This window comes from Lissotriton helveticus, chromosome 6, assembly GCF_964261635.1.
Source record: "Lissotriton helveticus chromosome 6, aLisHel1.1, whole genome shotgun sequence".
NCBI classification, from domain to species: Eukaryota; Metazoa; Chordata; class Amphibia; order Caudata; family Salamandridae; genus Lissotriton; species Lissotriton helveticus.
The window spans coordinates 827,329,383-827,346,825 of record NC_136067.1 but is presented as its reverse complement, the minus strand read 5'-3'; the positions used below and the strand labels follow the sequence as shown (position 1 = coordinate 827,346,825).

Sequence of the window (17,443 nt, the reverse complement as noted above, 5' to 3'; positions counted from 1 at the left end):
ACCATTTCACATCGGCTGCTGCTAGACAGGTTGAGGGGGATCGGGGTGAGGGGTAAAGCTCTTAAGTGGATCCAGAGCTTCCTATTGGGACGTACACAGAGTATCCAGCTATGGTCATTCGTATCACAGACCATGGGGATGGATAGGGGCGTTCCGCAGGACTAAGTACTGAGAACTACTGTGTTTAACGCCTATGTAACACCCCTGGCGGATATCATCAGAGGCCACTGGTTTGAGACCATCTCCTATGCAGACGACATGCAGCTAATTGTCCCCAGTGAGGATGATAGTATATCTACTCAACGGAAATTCAGGAGCTGCATGTCCCGTATTGCCGTCTGGATGAGGAGGAACTTCTTACAACTGAATTCCTCAAAAACCGAAATTCTGCTTTTCGGAAAGGCTAAGACAATCTGGTCCCCTGAGTGGTGGCCACCCGAGTTGGGTGAGCCGCCACCACCCAGGAGGTGGGCTAAGAATCTGGGCGTGAGGATTGATGATGAATTATCCATGGAGGAACAGGTCAAGACAGTGTCTGGCACGTGCTTCGGTACAATGAGGATGCTTAGGAAAATATTTCCCTGGATTCCTCTGTCAGCAAGGAAGACCCTAATCCAGTCACTCTTGGTGAGTCGACTGGACTACGGCAATGCGCTGCTGGTGGGTGCCCGTGAGGACCTACTAACGCGTCTACAGGTTGTGAAGAATACCGCAGCCCGCCTTGCCTTAAACAAGCTGCCACAAACTCCATCGGCCCCCCTGCTGAACCAACTGCACTGGCTCCCGGTGAGGAAACGAGCCATCTTTAAGATGCTATGTGTGGCCTTCAAATCACTACAGGGGAAGGGACCTCTATATCTTAGAAATAAACTCAGGTGGTATCAGCCGGCACGACAGCTAAGATCTAGTAACGCCAACCTTCTGTGTTCTCAGAAAATACACAGAGTAAGAAGGGGTGGCAGAGCTTTTTCCCACCTGGCACCTAGATACTGGAACAAACTGCCAGCAAATATCAGGTCCTGTAGTGGTCTATCTAGCTTTAAGAAATTTTGAAAACATGGTTGTTTTAGACGTTCCTGCCCGCCGTGTCTTCTTCTGTAGCGCCGAGAGATTCCCTTGGGTATGATTCGCTTGCGCTCAAGAAATCCACAAAGTAAAGTAAAGTATGGCTCGCCACTCTTCCAGATGATGTGCAACACTTCCTCCTACTGGAGTGGTGAACGGTAATGGAGGAAGCAGAAACTCATTGCTTGGCTGGAGCTTTCTTCAAGGTAGAGGACTGATAGTTTCCTCATCTTCCCTTGTTGGATCGCCGGTTTTGATACAGCGATTTCTGCTGCCCCTGTTGGTTTTGGTTCTTTTGCCAAAGAGGGGTTTGAACCCTCTGTTAGAAAGAGCGGTGATCAGTATTGCAGTAACAGCGACAAAACTCTTTTCTCTTCTCCAGCCCTACCACCTTCAGGGTATCTAGCTCGGTCTTCATCCGTGCCATCTCTTCATCGGTGTGCGAGCCAAACAACGATGAACCGGAAAATGGCAGGTTGAGAATCCGTGATTGTGCCTCTGGCTTCAACGCTGTAAGGTGAAGCCATGAAGATCTTCTGGCACAAATTCCGTGGGCATAGGAGTGTGCTGAAAGTGTAGCTCCATCCGCCGCAGCACTAATTACTTGGTTTGCCACCAAGCTGCCCTCTTGTAAAACTTCCACGAAGTCCTTATGGCCTTCCTTGGGTAGTTTATCTGTAAAACGCTGTAGCGAGCCCCATAAAGCTCTATCGTAACGCCTCAAAAGAGCTGACGCACTGGAGACTTTAAGCATGGATGCATAAGTGCCACATACTTTTCTCCCCCATGAGTCTTGTGCCTTGCTCTCCTTGTCTGGTGGTACTGTAGAGGAGGAGGCCACTGAATGGATCTTTCTGGGGGCAGCCACAATTACAGAGTCTGGTTTTGGATTTGAGTTCAAGAAGGATCCTCCTCCGACGGACGATACTTTTTCAGAATTCTCGCCGGTGCAGTCTTGAGAGTGGCTGGCGTAAGAAAAAGGTCCATAACCGGTTTAAGAAGTCCCGGTACCAAAGGCAGTAACGGGCGAGAGGACATCTTCTGGTTCAAAGTCTCGAAAATGACCGAAGAAGTACTCTGCTGAACAGGCATAGGAATGTTCAGTTTGGTGGTACTCCTGGAAAGCATGTCCTGGAATGTGCTTACATCGTCCACCGGAGAGATCCTAGATTGCCCTCACTTCGACGAAGGGCTGTACCTCGACGTAGAGTGTCGCATCGAAGGAGATTCCTGTCTCTACGTCGATAGTCTTCGCTTTGACAGGGGGCTGTGCCTCGATGTCGATCGTCTTCGCTTTGACGAAGGGATGTTCCCTCGACGTTGAGCGCCTTTCCTTCGACAGAGAACTGTGCCTCTACCTCGGCTGTGAAACCGGCGGAGACTGGACATTCGACGACCTCTGCTTACACGCTGATCTGCGCTGAGACGCCGAAGTGGACTTTGTTCTCAATGTCGAGGATGATGACTTTTGTCTCGTCGTCGATGGTCTGTGTCTTGACGTCGATCGACGCTGAAGAGTCAACGGCGGAGGTTCTTCTCTCAAAGCCGGACGCTGTTCTAACGCAGATAGAGACTTGGCTTTAGAAGTTGAAGAGAGGCGCTCCTGCGCAAAGTCCCTCGACGATGACTCCGCCGCCGCTCCCTTCAACGTCGAGCCCGACACCGAGGAGGAACATATCGGGACCTTGCTCCTCGACATCAAACGCGCCCTATTCTTTGCCTCTACAGAAGACCTACCTCTTTCTGAGAGGCCATAAAGACGGATTCTCTCCCTGTCCTTGATGGTTCTTTTACATAACTTCCTGCAGTGTTGACATGAGGCAGAAGAGTGAGATTCAGGTAGGCAGAGAATGTACACATCATGTGTTTCTGACTTGGCCTTCTTTTTGCCACAGGCAGGGCAAGGACCGAGCAAAGAAGGCATTTTTGACAGAAAAAAATCTTAGTCACAAAAAAATGTTTGAACTCTCACTCTATTATCAAAAGACGTCGAGTGAAGTCAAGAAAACCACAAAAAACAAGGTATTTTTTAAATAAAAGCCCAAAAAGCAGAGAGCTGTGAATCCAGGGTCCTGAAAGAAGGAGCCCGAAAGAACAACTGACCAAACTGTCACCCCTGAGGCATTATGGGATGCTAGGGGTTATGGCTGCCTTAAAGGCACGGTGACAGTTTTTATGGAAGATTGCTTTCATTTTCTATGCTGGTTTGCAATGCAGCCTGTAGGCTAACAATGCCTGCTTTTCTTTTGCAGTTTACTCATGAGATTTACTCATTAAAAACAGAGTTCAAGTGCTTCTTGGCATCATGTGTTTTTATACATATATTATGTATGTTTGCAAAAGCAATGTAGGTGTTTTATTACATTGTTTAGCCTCCTAGATGTGGGCTACATTGGTATGAGAAAAAATGATATGTTTGTATATATATATATGTATATATATATACACATATATATATTACCTACTGGCGGTCGCCAGTAGGTATATATAGTTAGGATTTTTTCTCTATGGGATTTTTGAAAATTCTATGTCTAATAACTTTGGCGTTTGTGGACGGAATTGGCTGAAATTTTCAGGAAAATGGCACATTTTGTTTCTGAGCAGCCCTTGAAAATTTGGGGGGGGTTCGTAAAGGGGGGGCCGAGAAAAAAGGGGGGTCCCAAAACGTGTTTTTAACATTGAGTTTTCCATAGGGCGGTTGGCCTCACTTTTAGCCCGAACGGCTGAATGGATTTGCACGAAACTTGGCAAAATTGTAGGGACTGGTAGCCCGATGTGCCTTTTGTAGGTCTCAATATATGTGCTCCAGTGGATTTTGAGAAATTAACGTTTAAAAAAAGATATATATCTGTAACAGCGGACCTGGCAGCGTCCCAGGACGCGTACTTTACGCGCAACGGAGCTTTGTGAAGCGAAGCTGATTGGTTCTCCGGCGTCTGTCAACATTCCAAAAAGTCCGTAGCGGCCGCCATCTTGTCTCTCGGTAGGATCGAGAGACAAGAGGAGGTCAAAACAAAGGGGGAAATAACTACAAGGGGGCATAGTAGATCCTCGCTGACCCCCTAGGTTTGATGTGGAGGTTTTAAAAGGGCCCCGCGGGGCAAAAAAAAAAAAAAATAATAATAATCGAACGGCTGAATGGATTTGCACGAAACTTGGCAAAATATTAGGGACTGGTAGCCCGATGTGCCTTTGCTAGGTCTCAATGTATGTGCTCCAGTGGATTTTGAGAAATTAACGTTCAAAAAAAGATATATATCTGTAACAGCGCTCCGCTTCGCGTAACGGAGGTTTGCGAAGCTGATTGGTCATTCTGTCACTGGGCTATAGTTGGGCTACATCTGGCTGATATTTGGGCTACATTTGTTTTTTTGTGTGTCTGGCGGCCATCTTTGGGCTACATTGGGCTACATTGGGCTTCATTGGGCTACATTGGGCTACATTTGGGCTCCAACATATATATAGGCCAATGTAGCCCAATATATATTTTTCAAAGTTAATTTTCGTAAAAACCACTGGAGCATATATCTTGAGACATAGCAAAGGCACATCGGGCTACCAGTCCCTACAATTTTGCCAAGTTTCGTGGAAATCCATTCAGCCGTTCGAGCTAAAAGTGAGTCCAACCGCCCTATGGAAATGAAGGAAATGAATGGGTAATTTGTAATTAGCAAATAGCTAATCGCAAACTAGGAATGGTAAAGAATCGCTATTTATTCCTTAAAGTTCGCTATTTAGGAAATGCAAAAAACTTTGATGATACATATGGCGGTTCATCTCTAACAAGATAAGAAGCATAGGGATACATTTATGATGACTGGCGCATCACCAGGGATGTGTTAGTCATTCTGTGCCGCTGTTCCGTCACCTATGGTGTGCTGCATTTACAATGCGGCGCATCATGGGGCAAAAACAGCACAGATGCGTGATGTATCTGTGCCGTAAAGGTGGCGCATTGCTGGAGTTGTATCGCAAGTGTGATGAAGCTCCAGCAAGGGTCGGGGGTGCCCCTGTCGCAGGGTTTCTGTTCTCACACAGAACTGTGGACAGAGGATTGGAACCTCGGCGAATTAGGGTGTCCCAAAACTCACGTTAGTAATCAAAAACTCCTTAGCAAGCTAGGTACAGTGTCACATTGGATATAACAAACTCTCAATGTTTAGACAATCCAGAATATGAACTTATAGTACCTCAGGATACGTGGAACTCATGAACAGTCGGTCGTTATATATTTCTTAGAAACCAGAACATGGAGTTAAGAAGAACACATGTGTATTTGAAATGTTTATTTACTAATGCCGTCTTCTCAGGCGTAGTATCTTAGATAATACAAGTACACATATTATCAGTAGCAAAATTACCAGCATAGTTACTAGTACATAAAAAGCGAATGGTGATAGTATGTTAACATGCTGTAAATGAATAAGAGTTAGCAACACTTATAAGCAGCCGCGGGCCGTGGAGGGAGTTACGGTGGGGCAGGGAGGCGGGGAGGGGGAGGGGCAAGGTAGAGAGGGCTCCACCCTGCTTCTCCCCCTCCCCGCCTCCCTGCCTCACCGTAACTCCCTCCACGGCCCGCGGCTGCTTATATCTCACCCTCCCTAATACACATATTATATTATTTGCTAAGAAGGTCTCTTTGTGTTGGTTTAGGGCGTGCCCATACTTTAGTGTCTTAGATTTGAAGGAATCACATCAGCATACACCAGCTCTCTCTTCATGTGAACCGCATCAACTGTTGTGTATGTGTGTTCGGCAAAGCAATATAAAACCAGCCTCATGCCCAGAATTGGCAGAAGTTGCACTTATGTTATGAGTATGAAGTCGTGGAGATCAGACCTCATAACAATTCTGTATCGTGTTGTTCTTGAAACTTTAGCACTCGCTGTACAGATATAGTTTAACAAGCAAAGCAGATAGTAGAGCAATAACATATTATTCTCATGTAAACCACGATGAACTACTAGGTGGAAAGCTAAAGCAACAACTAAGTGTCGTGTGCAGAAGTTGCAAAAAAGGAAAAATGGCGTTTAAACCGGTAATGAGCCCATGCTAACTTAACACGGTGTAAAGATATCCAGGACCTAGATGACACCTCCCCATGATCCGGAAACGAACTGAATAAGATAATAGAAGTGCCATCTCATGAGAGCAGATTGCAAGTTTATATGTGGACGGTCCGCAAGGTAAAGCATTAAAAACTAGGAAAATTTAATGCTAAAGAAAAACAAAACAGCCAAGTACTTTATCGAGTCTTAAGCCAATAGGCAAGGTAAATAATAAAAATTTGACAAATAAGTCAATGAATTGTCAATGAAATGCTAGTACTCAGCATATCAAACATGAAAAAGGTCTATGACATAACTGTGTATGCAAAATAAGCTGCAACAGCCTCCAATAGGAAGTCACCGTCTTCATCCGAAAACAGTTCAGCCATCCAATTTAAAAGCGGAAAAGAACATACGTGCTCTCCCAGCACCGGATCCTCTATCACCATCAGAGGACAGCTCGGTGGGTTTTCAAGAAAGCTCTGTTCCAAGAAAGACTGTGCTGCCGCCAGTAAATTCCAGGGACCAAGTAGTCCATGCATCAATGCCACAGCCATAATCCTTTCGCCAGGACAAACCAACTCGTGAGTAATGATAGGAGTCATCAGCTGATTAAAGTCGACGTCAGGAGAAACCGGTCCGCAGACACACAAATCAATGGCCCAATCGAAATCACAGGTCAGGCAGTGAAATACAGGCTGGACACAGGTGAAGTAGGAGAATCGAAAAGAGAATCCATATGCCGTGCTTAATATCGCCAACGGCATTGTGCCATAATATTCTAGCATGCGATTGCGGAACAGTGTCAGCAGCTGCAGGGTGGGAGGTTGCATAGGAGGGACATCCATATTTAAAAATGTAAAAAAGCACAAGAGCGTCCGCTGGTAATGCAAGTAAAAATGCCAATCCACGAACCAGAGTGGAGAAAATAGAATGAAAGGAAGCAGGGATGACTCCAAAGATTTTCTCAAATGAAGTCACGAGACCACTGGTAACAACTTTAAAAAAGTGCGCCAGGGTCTTTGTGGAGGATGCGTTAAAGATAGTCGGAACCATCTTGCTGAAATTGAAAGGCAAATCTGAATTGAAAAGGGTCTGCACCTCTGTACGGGTGTTCGCTATGTGAAGCACGAAAGTTTCACGGGCCGAACTCAAGGCCACCTCTCTCTGAGACAAAAGAGCTCTTATTCTTGCCATGCCGTTGAAATCTGTCCCAAGGTTGGTATTTGTGGCCAGATTGAAAACTCCCTATGTTCATGTGTGGGAGGAAATAGAACATTTCTGCAGCAAATAACCCGTTCACTTACTGTTACGATAAAAGGAATACTTTTAATTAACTCAGAACAATCTTCATTATTGAGCATCAAATAACTACCATTTTCCAACAACTTGAACGTGGGGATGATAGCAGGAACTGGCGTGCCTTGCAACACGCAAGCCATATTTGGTCGGTGTTTGTTGCATGAACCGTGTAACTGTATGTGCCTACACATTAGTGAATGATCTGGCGTCTCAGTGCATTCCTCTCCATTCAGGTAAACTTCTTGATCATCTTTTAAACATCTGTATGTGTATGGAAGCGACCAGACCTCATGAAGAAAAGCACTACCTAAAGGTTCATAACGACCTATTGGTATATATTTCATACAATTTGAAAACTTATATAAAGCAAAAGGCAGCGTTATTAAACCGTGGATAAGGCACGTTGCCAAAAAACCCGCAATCCTCTGCTGATGATGTCACTGAGCATGTCATGAATGATGTAATATGTGACATCATCAGCAGTGGATTACGGGTAATAGTATCTCTAGTTTACTCCCCTATAGCTGTCTTTCTTTTAACATAAGTGTCTGTTTCCTTCCCTTATACTTACTGTTTTTGGTTCGCTTCTAGTTCGCGTACCGGCGAGCGAACTGGGAAGCGAACTAAGAGAAATAGAGGTTGGCACAGTTCCAAATATTGTACCAATTTTTTAATAACGGGGAGGTAGTTCTGAAAAGAACTTTTTTTTTATTGTTTTTGTTGTTTTATATTTTTTTTATTATTTTTCGGAACATTTTTTTACTTTTTTTGAATTTTTCTGAACAGTTTTATATTTTTTGGGGTTTTTCTTGGAGGGGGCAATGAAAACGATTCATTGTAAAGGGCTCAACAGGAGCAACAAAACAAAAAAAGAAGTATTTATTATTTTGGGCGTTTCGTACAAACTTGCATATGATAGTCAATAGCTCTGTTGATCAGAGTGATGCTTTTTTCTCCGTAGGAAATGAATCCGTCGCAAAATACGCAGGTGTGTTTTACTTCACCAAATTTCATTTGTATATTTGGCACCATCTCCCTGCCCTCTGGTCCCGTTACTTCCGGTACAACAGATCTTCTGGCCATAATAGGGAGATTATCTAGGTCGTTCCGAAACTGTGCAGCACTGTAGTTGTTAGGATGCCACCTAGTCATATGGCGATGCATTGTGTAGTTTCCGAAACTGTATTTTTTCTCGGTTCCTCTGGACAGTCTATCTTGACATATAAGGCAAGTTACGTATCTTGCATTTACTTTTTTCTGACCTTTGGGAATTTTAAAAAATTGCCAAATGAAGTTTTCTTTCCGGTGAGACGTCCTGGGCTGCTCAGGCAAAAACTGCCTCTCTTCGTGCTCGTCGTCCTGTTCCTCTTCTTCTTCTTCTTGTTGAATTATAACTTGAGCAGGTGGTCCACTCTTCCTTGGATGTGGTGGAGGTGGTGGGGAAGCACCAGCTGAAGCTACTAAAGAAGCCATTGCTCAGTGATCACAAAGGGTCTTTCTCTCACAATGATGAAAGTCAGAGTGAGGAAAGAAGGAGGGATTTTCATCATTTGGGAAAAACAAGAGTTCTCAACCAATCAAAAGTGTTCATTTTAGATTATATGACCTAGTCCTACATCATTAGGAAACCAAAAGTGAAATGAACCAATGAAAAGTGTTATTACCAAGTCACATGACTTGCTGTGTTTACGTTAAGCGCTTTGCAGGGCCTCCCGGTTTGCTTCCAGAAACCTGCGCTTTGCGACTCGCTTCGCGTACCAGTTCGCTAACGTAGCACGTCATATGACGTATCACGCGACAACGTGAAACGTCATGCGGACGGGAGGCGTCACGATGTTGTTTTCTAACGCGGCACTTGCGGTAAAGAAACGTTTACCGGCTCGCGGTCTATTTCGCGGCATCAAGGCCAGCTAACGGGAAGCTTCCCGATTCGCGAAGCGGGAACGAAGAAAAAAAAATATTTTAAAAAAAAATTATTCATAAACATATAAAATATATTTTTGGATTTAAAGAAGAATACATTTTACAGCTACAGATATTAGCTGTTAAAAAACCAATGAAATTCACAGAAAAAACCATAGGTTATAGACCATATATAGTTAGGAATTAGCATTTACAAAACCTTGAAAATTCACTGAAAAAACCATAGGTTATAGACCATATATAGTTAGGAATTAGCATTTAGAAAACCTTATTTTACTCACACAAAACCATTGAAATTCCATATATAGTTAGTTGCACTAACTATATATCGCGCACCCGCAATCCACTGCTGATGATGTCACATATTACATCATTCATGACATGGTCAGTGACATCACTGATGACATCACTGATGACATCTCAAATGACATCACTGATGACATCACTGATGACATCACTGATGACATCTCATTTGACATCAATGACCAGATCACTGATGATATCATTCATGTGACAATACAATGCATCTCCTCACATTTTAATATAACCTCTGTTTCACCCAGTGTTAAAAAGAGAGTATAATTTTTGAAACCATTGACACACCAATACTAGTTACTACATACGCACTCACTGATTGCTACGTCTACACACACCTTCACTCATTCACCCATACAATCATTCATACATACAATCACTCATCTTTACAACACTATCATATGCACTCATACACCTATACAGACACTCACAGTCTGCCACTCATCCATGGAGTTACTCACACACCTAGTCAGTCCTGTAAAGAATCAATGACACTTCCATTTTCTTGTCTATACAGTTAAACATAGAGCACCTTACATTTTCAAACATATACTAACACATACTTACCTTCTTATACAATCATTGATACAAGTACAGATTGATCTGCACAGAGTCACACACCTCCCAGCTAGCCACACACACACTCAGTCTCCCATACAAATACTTGGGCAATCAATCAATAACCCATATAGTTACTCATATAGCTACTGATCAACACATGCAGCAGTTTACAGAACAACAGACATAATGATGCACAAATTAAGACAGTTTAGTCACTAACCCATGCAGTCAGTGAGACACATTTAATCACTCACTCATACAGTCAGTCATGCACCTACTAAATCCTTCGTCCAGACACTTACACATCCACTCATTCTTCAATATGTAAGACATATTTAAACTTTATAGAAACAAAAAATCACTGGATGTTGTTATCAGTGATGTCATCAGTGATGTCACTGACCATGTCATGAATGATGTAATATGTGACATCATCAGCAGTGGATTGCGGGTGCGCGATATATAGTTAGTGCAACTAACTATATATGGAATTTCAATGGTTTTGTGTGAGTAAAATAAGGTTTTCTAAATGCTAATTCCTAACTATATATGGTCTATAACCTATGGTTTTTTCAGTGAATATATATATATATATATATATATATAGATATATATATATATATATAGATATATATATATATATATATATATATATAGATAGATATATAAAAATAATACGCTGTCTCGGCACTTTCTTCTCGGCGAACCAAGGACAACACAAACCCCAATTTCTGGCACAGGTATTTATTTTAGGAGCCGCAAAGTCTGACGCGTTTCAGGCGGTCGCCCTGATGCGTTTCGGGCGGTCGCCCTTGCTCACAGATTGTCAGTTCTTAGCCCGCAATTTTTTTAAATATGCTTTTCAAACACCACATGTGATCATAGACATAGAAAACATACCGCGCAAAAATACTTTTTTACATTTTCTCAGCCAGTAGTCTTTTTTTCTGGTAATTCAATTATCAGCCGACATTTGATAAAAACATGATTTTAGCTACATTAATTTACAAATAAGCTTTGTTAATTAAACTGCATAAATGCAACTTTGTTTTTGGGGTATCACCAAAAATAACCAACAATTTATATATCCAATTATCAAAATTTCTATGTGCTTATATTATATTGATTCACAGGATCTTGTCCTAAAGTCAGATAGAAACAGATAAAAACCACTCCATGTTTAAGATAATAGCCTGCAGTAAACGAAAATGTGCAAATATATCGCAATTATTTGTGCAAACGCAGTAAATATGTGCAAAATGTACGCCTATTTCATGTCTCATTTTTATATGTGAAAAAAACGCAATATATTTTTGTACAAATTATTACTTTTGCTTCGTACTGTGCAAAATCGCAAAATTTGTAAACCATTATATTTTATCATGTGCAAATTGCATTTTTGGGATAAAAGGATAGGAGAAAGGCTAATAATCTCCGTTGTAGCATGGAGGTTAACCTGCCTTGTTTATATTCTGCATAAATGTTAAATCAAGAATAATTTGACCAAACTGTATTGCACATAATTTTGGAAAGGAAAATAAAAACCCCTCAAGATGGATCATCTTGCTGATCAATGTACCATTTAAGTCTAATACATGTTTATACTAATAAAATGCAACAGTGAAAAATGCAATCCACATCAAACAAAAAATGAGAAAATTCCCCAAATTAAACTTACTAATATGGTTTAAAAATTCATTATACAAAGAAAAAAGATTGACAGTGCGGTAGGGAAGCTGCCTTATTAATAATCTATACAGCTCTATCAATTTATGCTCAAATCAAACTTTATAAACAGTGATACAAATCTTCTGTAGTATTTAGTCCATTTGGAAATTTGTTGTCTAATTCTAAAATTATTTGTGATTCCATTTTTCTTAGCATTTTATCTCTATCTCCTCCCCTTCGTGGCTTAGGAATTGCTGTTATTACAAAGTATTTAAGGCACTGCAAGTCATTGTTGTGCATAGACTTAAAGTGTCTTGCCACTGGGTACGAACTATCATTGTTAACGATAGCTCGGAGATGCTGGAGGATCCTGCGATAGTTTGCAAGGTTTGTCATTTCACGTATCACTGACCTGAGATTATAGCAACCAGTTATCTGGTTGCAATTGCCGATCCACGGCTAGATTTGTACTCATTAGATCTTTTTAATATTGCGATCATCGCATGAAATAGGCACAGTGTTTCACAATGCCATTCTTTCTCAGGTTTGTGTTTTTTGGATAAGTGTGTCCATTTAAACCTTTGCCGATACACGGCGATATTGTTTATATTGAAACCGCTCCATAAATAGTGCGGATTGGTTATGCATTTGGGGGTTAAGACACGGCGGTTTATTTGAAATGACTTGAACATGAAAGAGCAAACGAGATATTTCGCTATGACTATATGTGGAGAATGAACATATTTAAAGATGGCGTGCATTATACGCATGGATGTTGAAGTCCGTTGTTTGTGTCAATGAAATCTGCAAACATAGATAATGGTGCCGCACATCACTTTCCGATGTCAACACTGACGAAGGGATTTTATTCCCGAAACGCGTTTGTTCTTGAATACATTTTTCTGCTGAACTACTGCTGCTGCCTTCGAGAGTGCTGGTTTTTCCTTTAGCCCGGCTGGGTATGATTAAGGAATTTGGAGCCTGCATTTATTTACGCGAACACCATCGCGTTACTAAGCACCCGCTTTCAGAGTGACTCGTATGTTTGGTGTACCTGGAGCTACAAAATATTATATATATATATATATATATATATATATATATATATATATATATATATATATATATATATATATATATATATATATATATATATATATTTTTTCATATACAATTTTGAATTATTTCCGGGGTCCCTGCACATGGGCGGGAATATTCAGTGCTTATGACTATTGATGAGGATCCCCTGGAAGAGAAGAGTGAGTTCTCACTGGAGTACAGGCAAACAGTAACCACAAAAGAGAGCAGGTAGCTCAGACGCAACAAATCTTAAAATAATTGTAAAATGATACACACGTTGCTTGCAGGTGGTTCTTTCACTAAGTCTAACTATGCCCTCTTAAATATGTAACAGGCCCAAGGTGTGTTAAGTATAATTCGTTTTCTCTTCTTTCCCATAAAATCCTTAAATCTATTCAGACATGTTGGAATCAGATTGGTATAGTTAGGTTAGCTAAAATGTCGATCTTCTTAGTCCTTAAAAATAAATAAAATCACTTTGGGACCTTCACGTTACAAGTGGACAAAATCTCCTAAATTCCAACATTACTAAACAAGACTAAGATATTAATTTTAAACGGGAGGTAGAAATGTTATAACTGCACTTGGAAAGCTAATATGGTATTAATTCAGAACTATCAGGTTCTTGGTGATGCTTTTCACAACACAAAAAGCTCTTTCGTCACATGAGATTGCATAGGGGTACTTAAACCCATAAACCTCTAGCACTGTTGAACACTCTGAAGAAAGAATACAAAACTTCAAACGGAATTTCCCAAAAAACTGAGTTACATGAGCAGGAATGGCCATTTAAATAAAATGTAAGCTTTGTGAGAGCAATTTAATGAACTGATATTTGTCATATTACGTACCTCCTCTTCATCTCTAAGTGTACACACGTGAAATGGCATAGAAATAAGGGACTGTTCCTTTCTGTCTGCAATGTATATCCACCACCATTCCTGCTTTTCCTGTTAAATACACAAAACAAATTCAGAAACACTGAGGCGAACCATATTACATTTGTAATAAAAACCAGTTTCAAAAGCCTTATAAAATGTAAATGGATTGAAAACACTAGGTAAGAACAATGCAATGTTTGTCTCATAAAATATTCCAGTATGTCCAAGGTGAGTCGAGACAGACATTCCCTAGAAGCACAGGAGACTCACTCCAACCCATGGAATTTGACAAAATGCTGGCAAATTGTGCCTTTCAGCACAAGTTCCTTGAACAAAGTCTAAAAAGCCACATGTGAGGAAGGCAGCTCATCAACTGAAATTTACATGGTCTATAATTGTATATATATTCTATCTTACACATTTCCCATAATTTCATTTTTCCAACCTTCTCCTACCACGTAGATTCTTAGTTTTATGTTAGGACTATCAATATCTTTAAAAGGATCAAAATGGAAAAATAAAACAATTTCACAGAATTTTTTTATGTCAAAAAGTAAACAGCAGAGCTAGGTAGAGTTGAGATGCTGAAACACTGTCAACTTAGGTTACACAAACCTTTCAGGTTCAGATATCAGACATGTTACATCAAATTTAAAAGCCAAGGTCATGGATGGAAAGCAATAAGATGGTGATTATCACTCAAATCTCAGCTCTAGATCTACATTTGGAAATGCAATAATATGGCAGGCAAGTAGCTTGTGAGTTTATCAAATTCGGGCTTTAATTTTGGAAGAACTAATATACCCTGAAAGCAATAAGGAAAATGTTACTTATTCGGTAAGCATTAATCTGCTGTGTACAGTACTGTAGATTCACATGTTCTGAATACTCCTGACATCTAATATTGGGCTCCGACGTTAAAATTAGTTTTTCTTCAAAGAAGTATTGAGTTATGAAATGTGCGAAAACTCCCCCAATACTCCACAAGGCGCATGGGGACTATTTTTCACTTGGAGGGGGTAGTGGAGTGTAGAATAAAACTCCAATGATGTGCCGGGTGTATTGAAAGCTGGTATATATTGAAAAGGGCAGAAAAAATTGCTGTTGTTACCAGCTCCCGGCAAGGAGAGTGCGTGCATAGGAATCTACAGCATTAAATGCAGTGAACAGATGCTTTCAGGGTATTACTTTCCATTTGCAGCATGTGTGGTTGTAGATCGAGATGCTGAGCATCAGTGACTGTAAAGCAGTTTCCTCCCAGCAGTAGCTAGCGAACAGAGGATGCAGATGTTTGGAACAATGTTCTTTATACCATCTGGCAAACTATAGCCTGTTGTCGGGCTAGTATGTCCACACAGTAATACTTAAATATGTGTGGCGAACTCCAGGTAGCTGCTTTGCAGATATCTTGTCAGATGTCTGCTGGTGAGATGTTCACTAGGAAAACAATGGCTCCCTTATAACAATAACATGTAATGTGCTCCCTAGAAGGTGCAGTGAGCACAAGCGTAGCATTGGCACAGCAAGTCTGGATGCATTTGGCAATGCCTTGCTTGGAAATGGGGTGATCTTTGTGCGGTTTAGCAAAAGCAACAAAGAGATGGTTAATCTTGTGGAAGGACTTTGTCCTGTCAATGTAATACACTGAGTGCCCATTTGAAATTTAAGGTGTGTAATGCTCTTTCTGCTATGGAATTCAGTTGTGAAAAGAATACATGCAGCTGAACAGTTTTTTAATATCGAAGGTAAAACTCCCTAGGTAGAAACCGTAGACTGGTTTGAAGAACTACCCTATCCTTGTGTACTCAATAATAGGGTTGGAGGTGTTCTTGGAAATATCAGCCTCTTGAGTTTTTCCATGAACACTGTCACCACTGGAATTCTGAAGAGGGATGAGTGTTACAAAAATCATAAAAGAATATTTTGGACATAGAACCCAGTGCCACTTATGTGTACTTCCACTGATTACAATTGCCATTTTTCGGAGTATGCTTAGTTAAAAAGGACACAAACCCTCATCTAGATGGCATGCTTCATCATTGGGTTGCCCCTCATCCGAACCACATTGCCAGTGGTACAGATGGGCTTCATGATCCAGGAGCTCTTTTTTTGTATTCGCTTCCAATAAACCTTATGCAAGTTCTTCGGCTTTGTACAGGACCTGGATCCTGCCTCATTTTTAAGTCTAGCCTAGGCAACGCATTCACTGTCTCTCGACATGTGGTATCTCCTTCTGGGTGCATTTGCCATGCCCATCACTTTCATTGGCTCCTTCGGCAGCCTTTCAAAATTCCTTTGGTTTGGTAGGTGAAAGCTTTACTTTGCCCTGCCTTTTGGCTGCTTTGTGCACGCCCTGAAGACTGGCCCTCTAACATGGATTATTTCACCATGGGCCGTATATAGTGTCTGCGCACTACTTTCTCTTTTGCCTCAGGTTTTTGTCTTGGTTTCAGTCTTGCGTTCCTGCAAGACGCCACCCCCACATAAGGGGCGTGGCGCCGTTAGTGGCAGTCAAAGGGCCACATGAATAGGGAAAACCCTTCCGGGTCGCACGACCCGGAAGTGATATTGAAGGGAAAAACAGGAAGCGGAAACGCGTCACTAACGAATGACCCGGAAGTAGTTGGGAGCGCGCGAGGCTTGAAAAGCCAGCGCCTCACTTTATGACCCCCTCTTTGTCCACTTGACCTCCCAGGAGTCGGACGTCGCGTAAAGAAGTCGTGGCGAACCGAGTCGCGGCAGCTGGGGTGCGTGAAAGCCATCCGTCTTCAGGAGGAGGTGAGTGGGCCTCGCAGTGTGATTGTGCGCTAGTATGGTGTGTTTGCAAACTGTGCGCGAGTGCGAGCATGGAGCGCGGGGCGTTAGAGTTGAGCGAATGGGTGCGTGAAGAGAAATGGCCACCGCATGGGAGAGCTTGCCTTTAACTGGGTCCGGGCTCGGTAGCGTAGCCGATTCAACGCGGGAGCTAGTGAACACGGCCGCGGGATGAGCTGCTGGATGTTGGGCTTGAGAAGCGTTTCAGAAGCGCGCGCGGGGCACTCGGAAGGATCAGGATCGTAAAATATGGTTTGGCCCCTGCATGTGCTCAGTGATAGTGCAATAGCGATTTGTTGCGAATGCTTCTCCGGGCTTTTTAATCTGAATTTTAGGAAGGGGAAAGCGGACCGGCCCGCATCAATCACCACAGAGCCGGTAAGAGTGTGAAGCACACAGTTTATTTAGACGCGAGGGTTGGAAGGTGATCGCAGCGCTTATATTGGGGGGGAGCGCCCGTTGGAAAATACATCGGGCTGTGCAATTGTCAGAGTGCTCTCCTTTGGCCTGAGAGAACCGGGTTCGAGCATCAGTTTGGCGGGAAAAACAAATACCTAAAAAAGTGCGGTAGTGATAATGGCTGTCGGTATTTTGAGCCCGGATCGTCGGGCGGAAATGATTAAACAGACCGAGTGCATCGAATGCAGTCTCAATATGTCGATTTCGATCGCTGTCCCTGGGCAATGCTAGCGCTCAGGCCAAGGCCACAGTCCAAGGGCGCAGACATGTACCGGGGAGAGATAGTAGGGGCGTAGCTGGTTGAAGTTGGTAATTCTGCGTCTATGT

General features: G+C 42.1%; 1 protein-coding gene across 1 annotated transcript in view; it reads right to left on the bottom strand.

Moving 5' to 3' along the window:
* The window catches only part of SEC63 (SEC63 protein translocation regulator), an 844,363-nt gene that overhangs the window by 84,445 nt on the left and 742,475 nt on the right, over nucleotides 1-17,443 (bottom strand). The window contains exon 19 of the mRNA XM_078648413.1: nucleotides 13,814-13,912. Coding sequence (XP_078504539.1) covers nucleotides 13,814-13,912 — 99 coding nt within the window. The remainder of the gene's footprint in view (nucleotides 1-13,813; nucleotides 13,913-17,443) is intronic.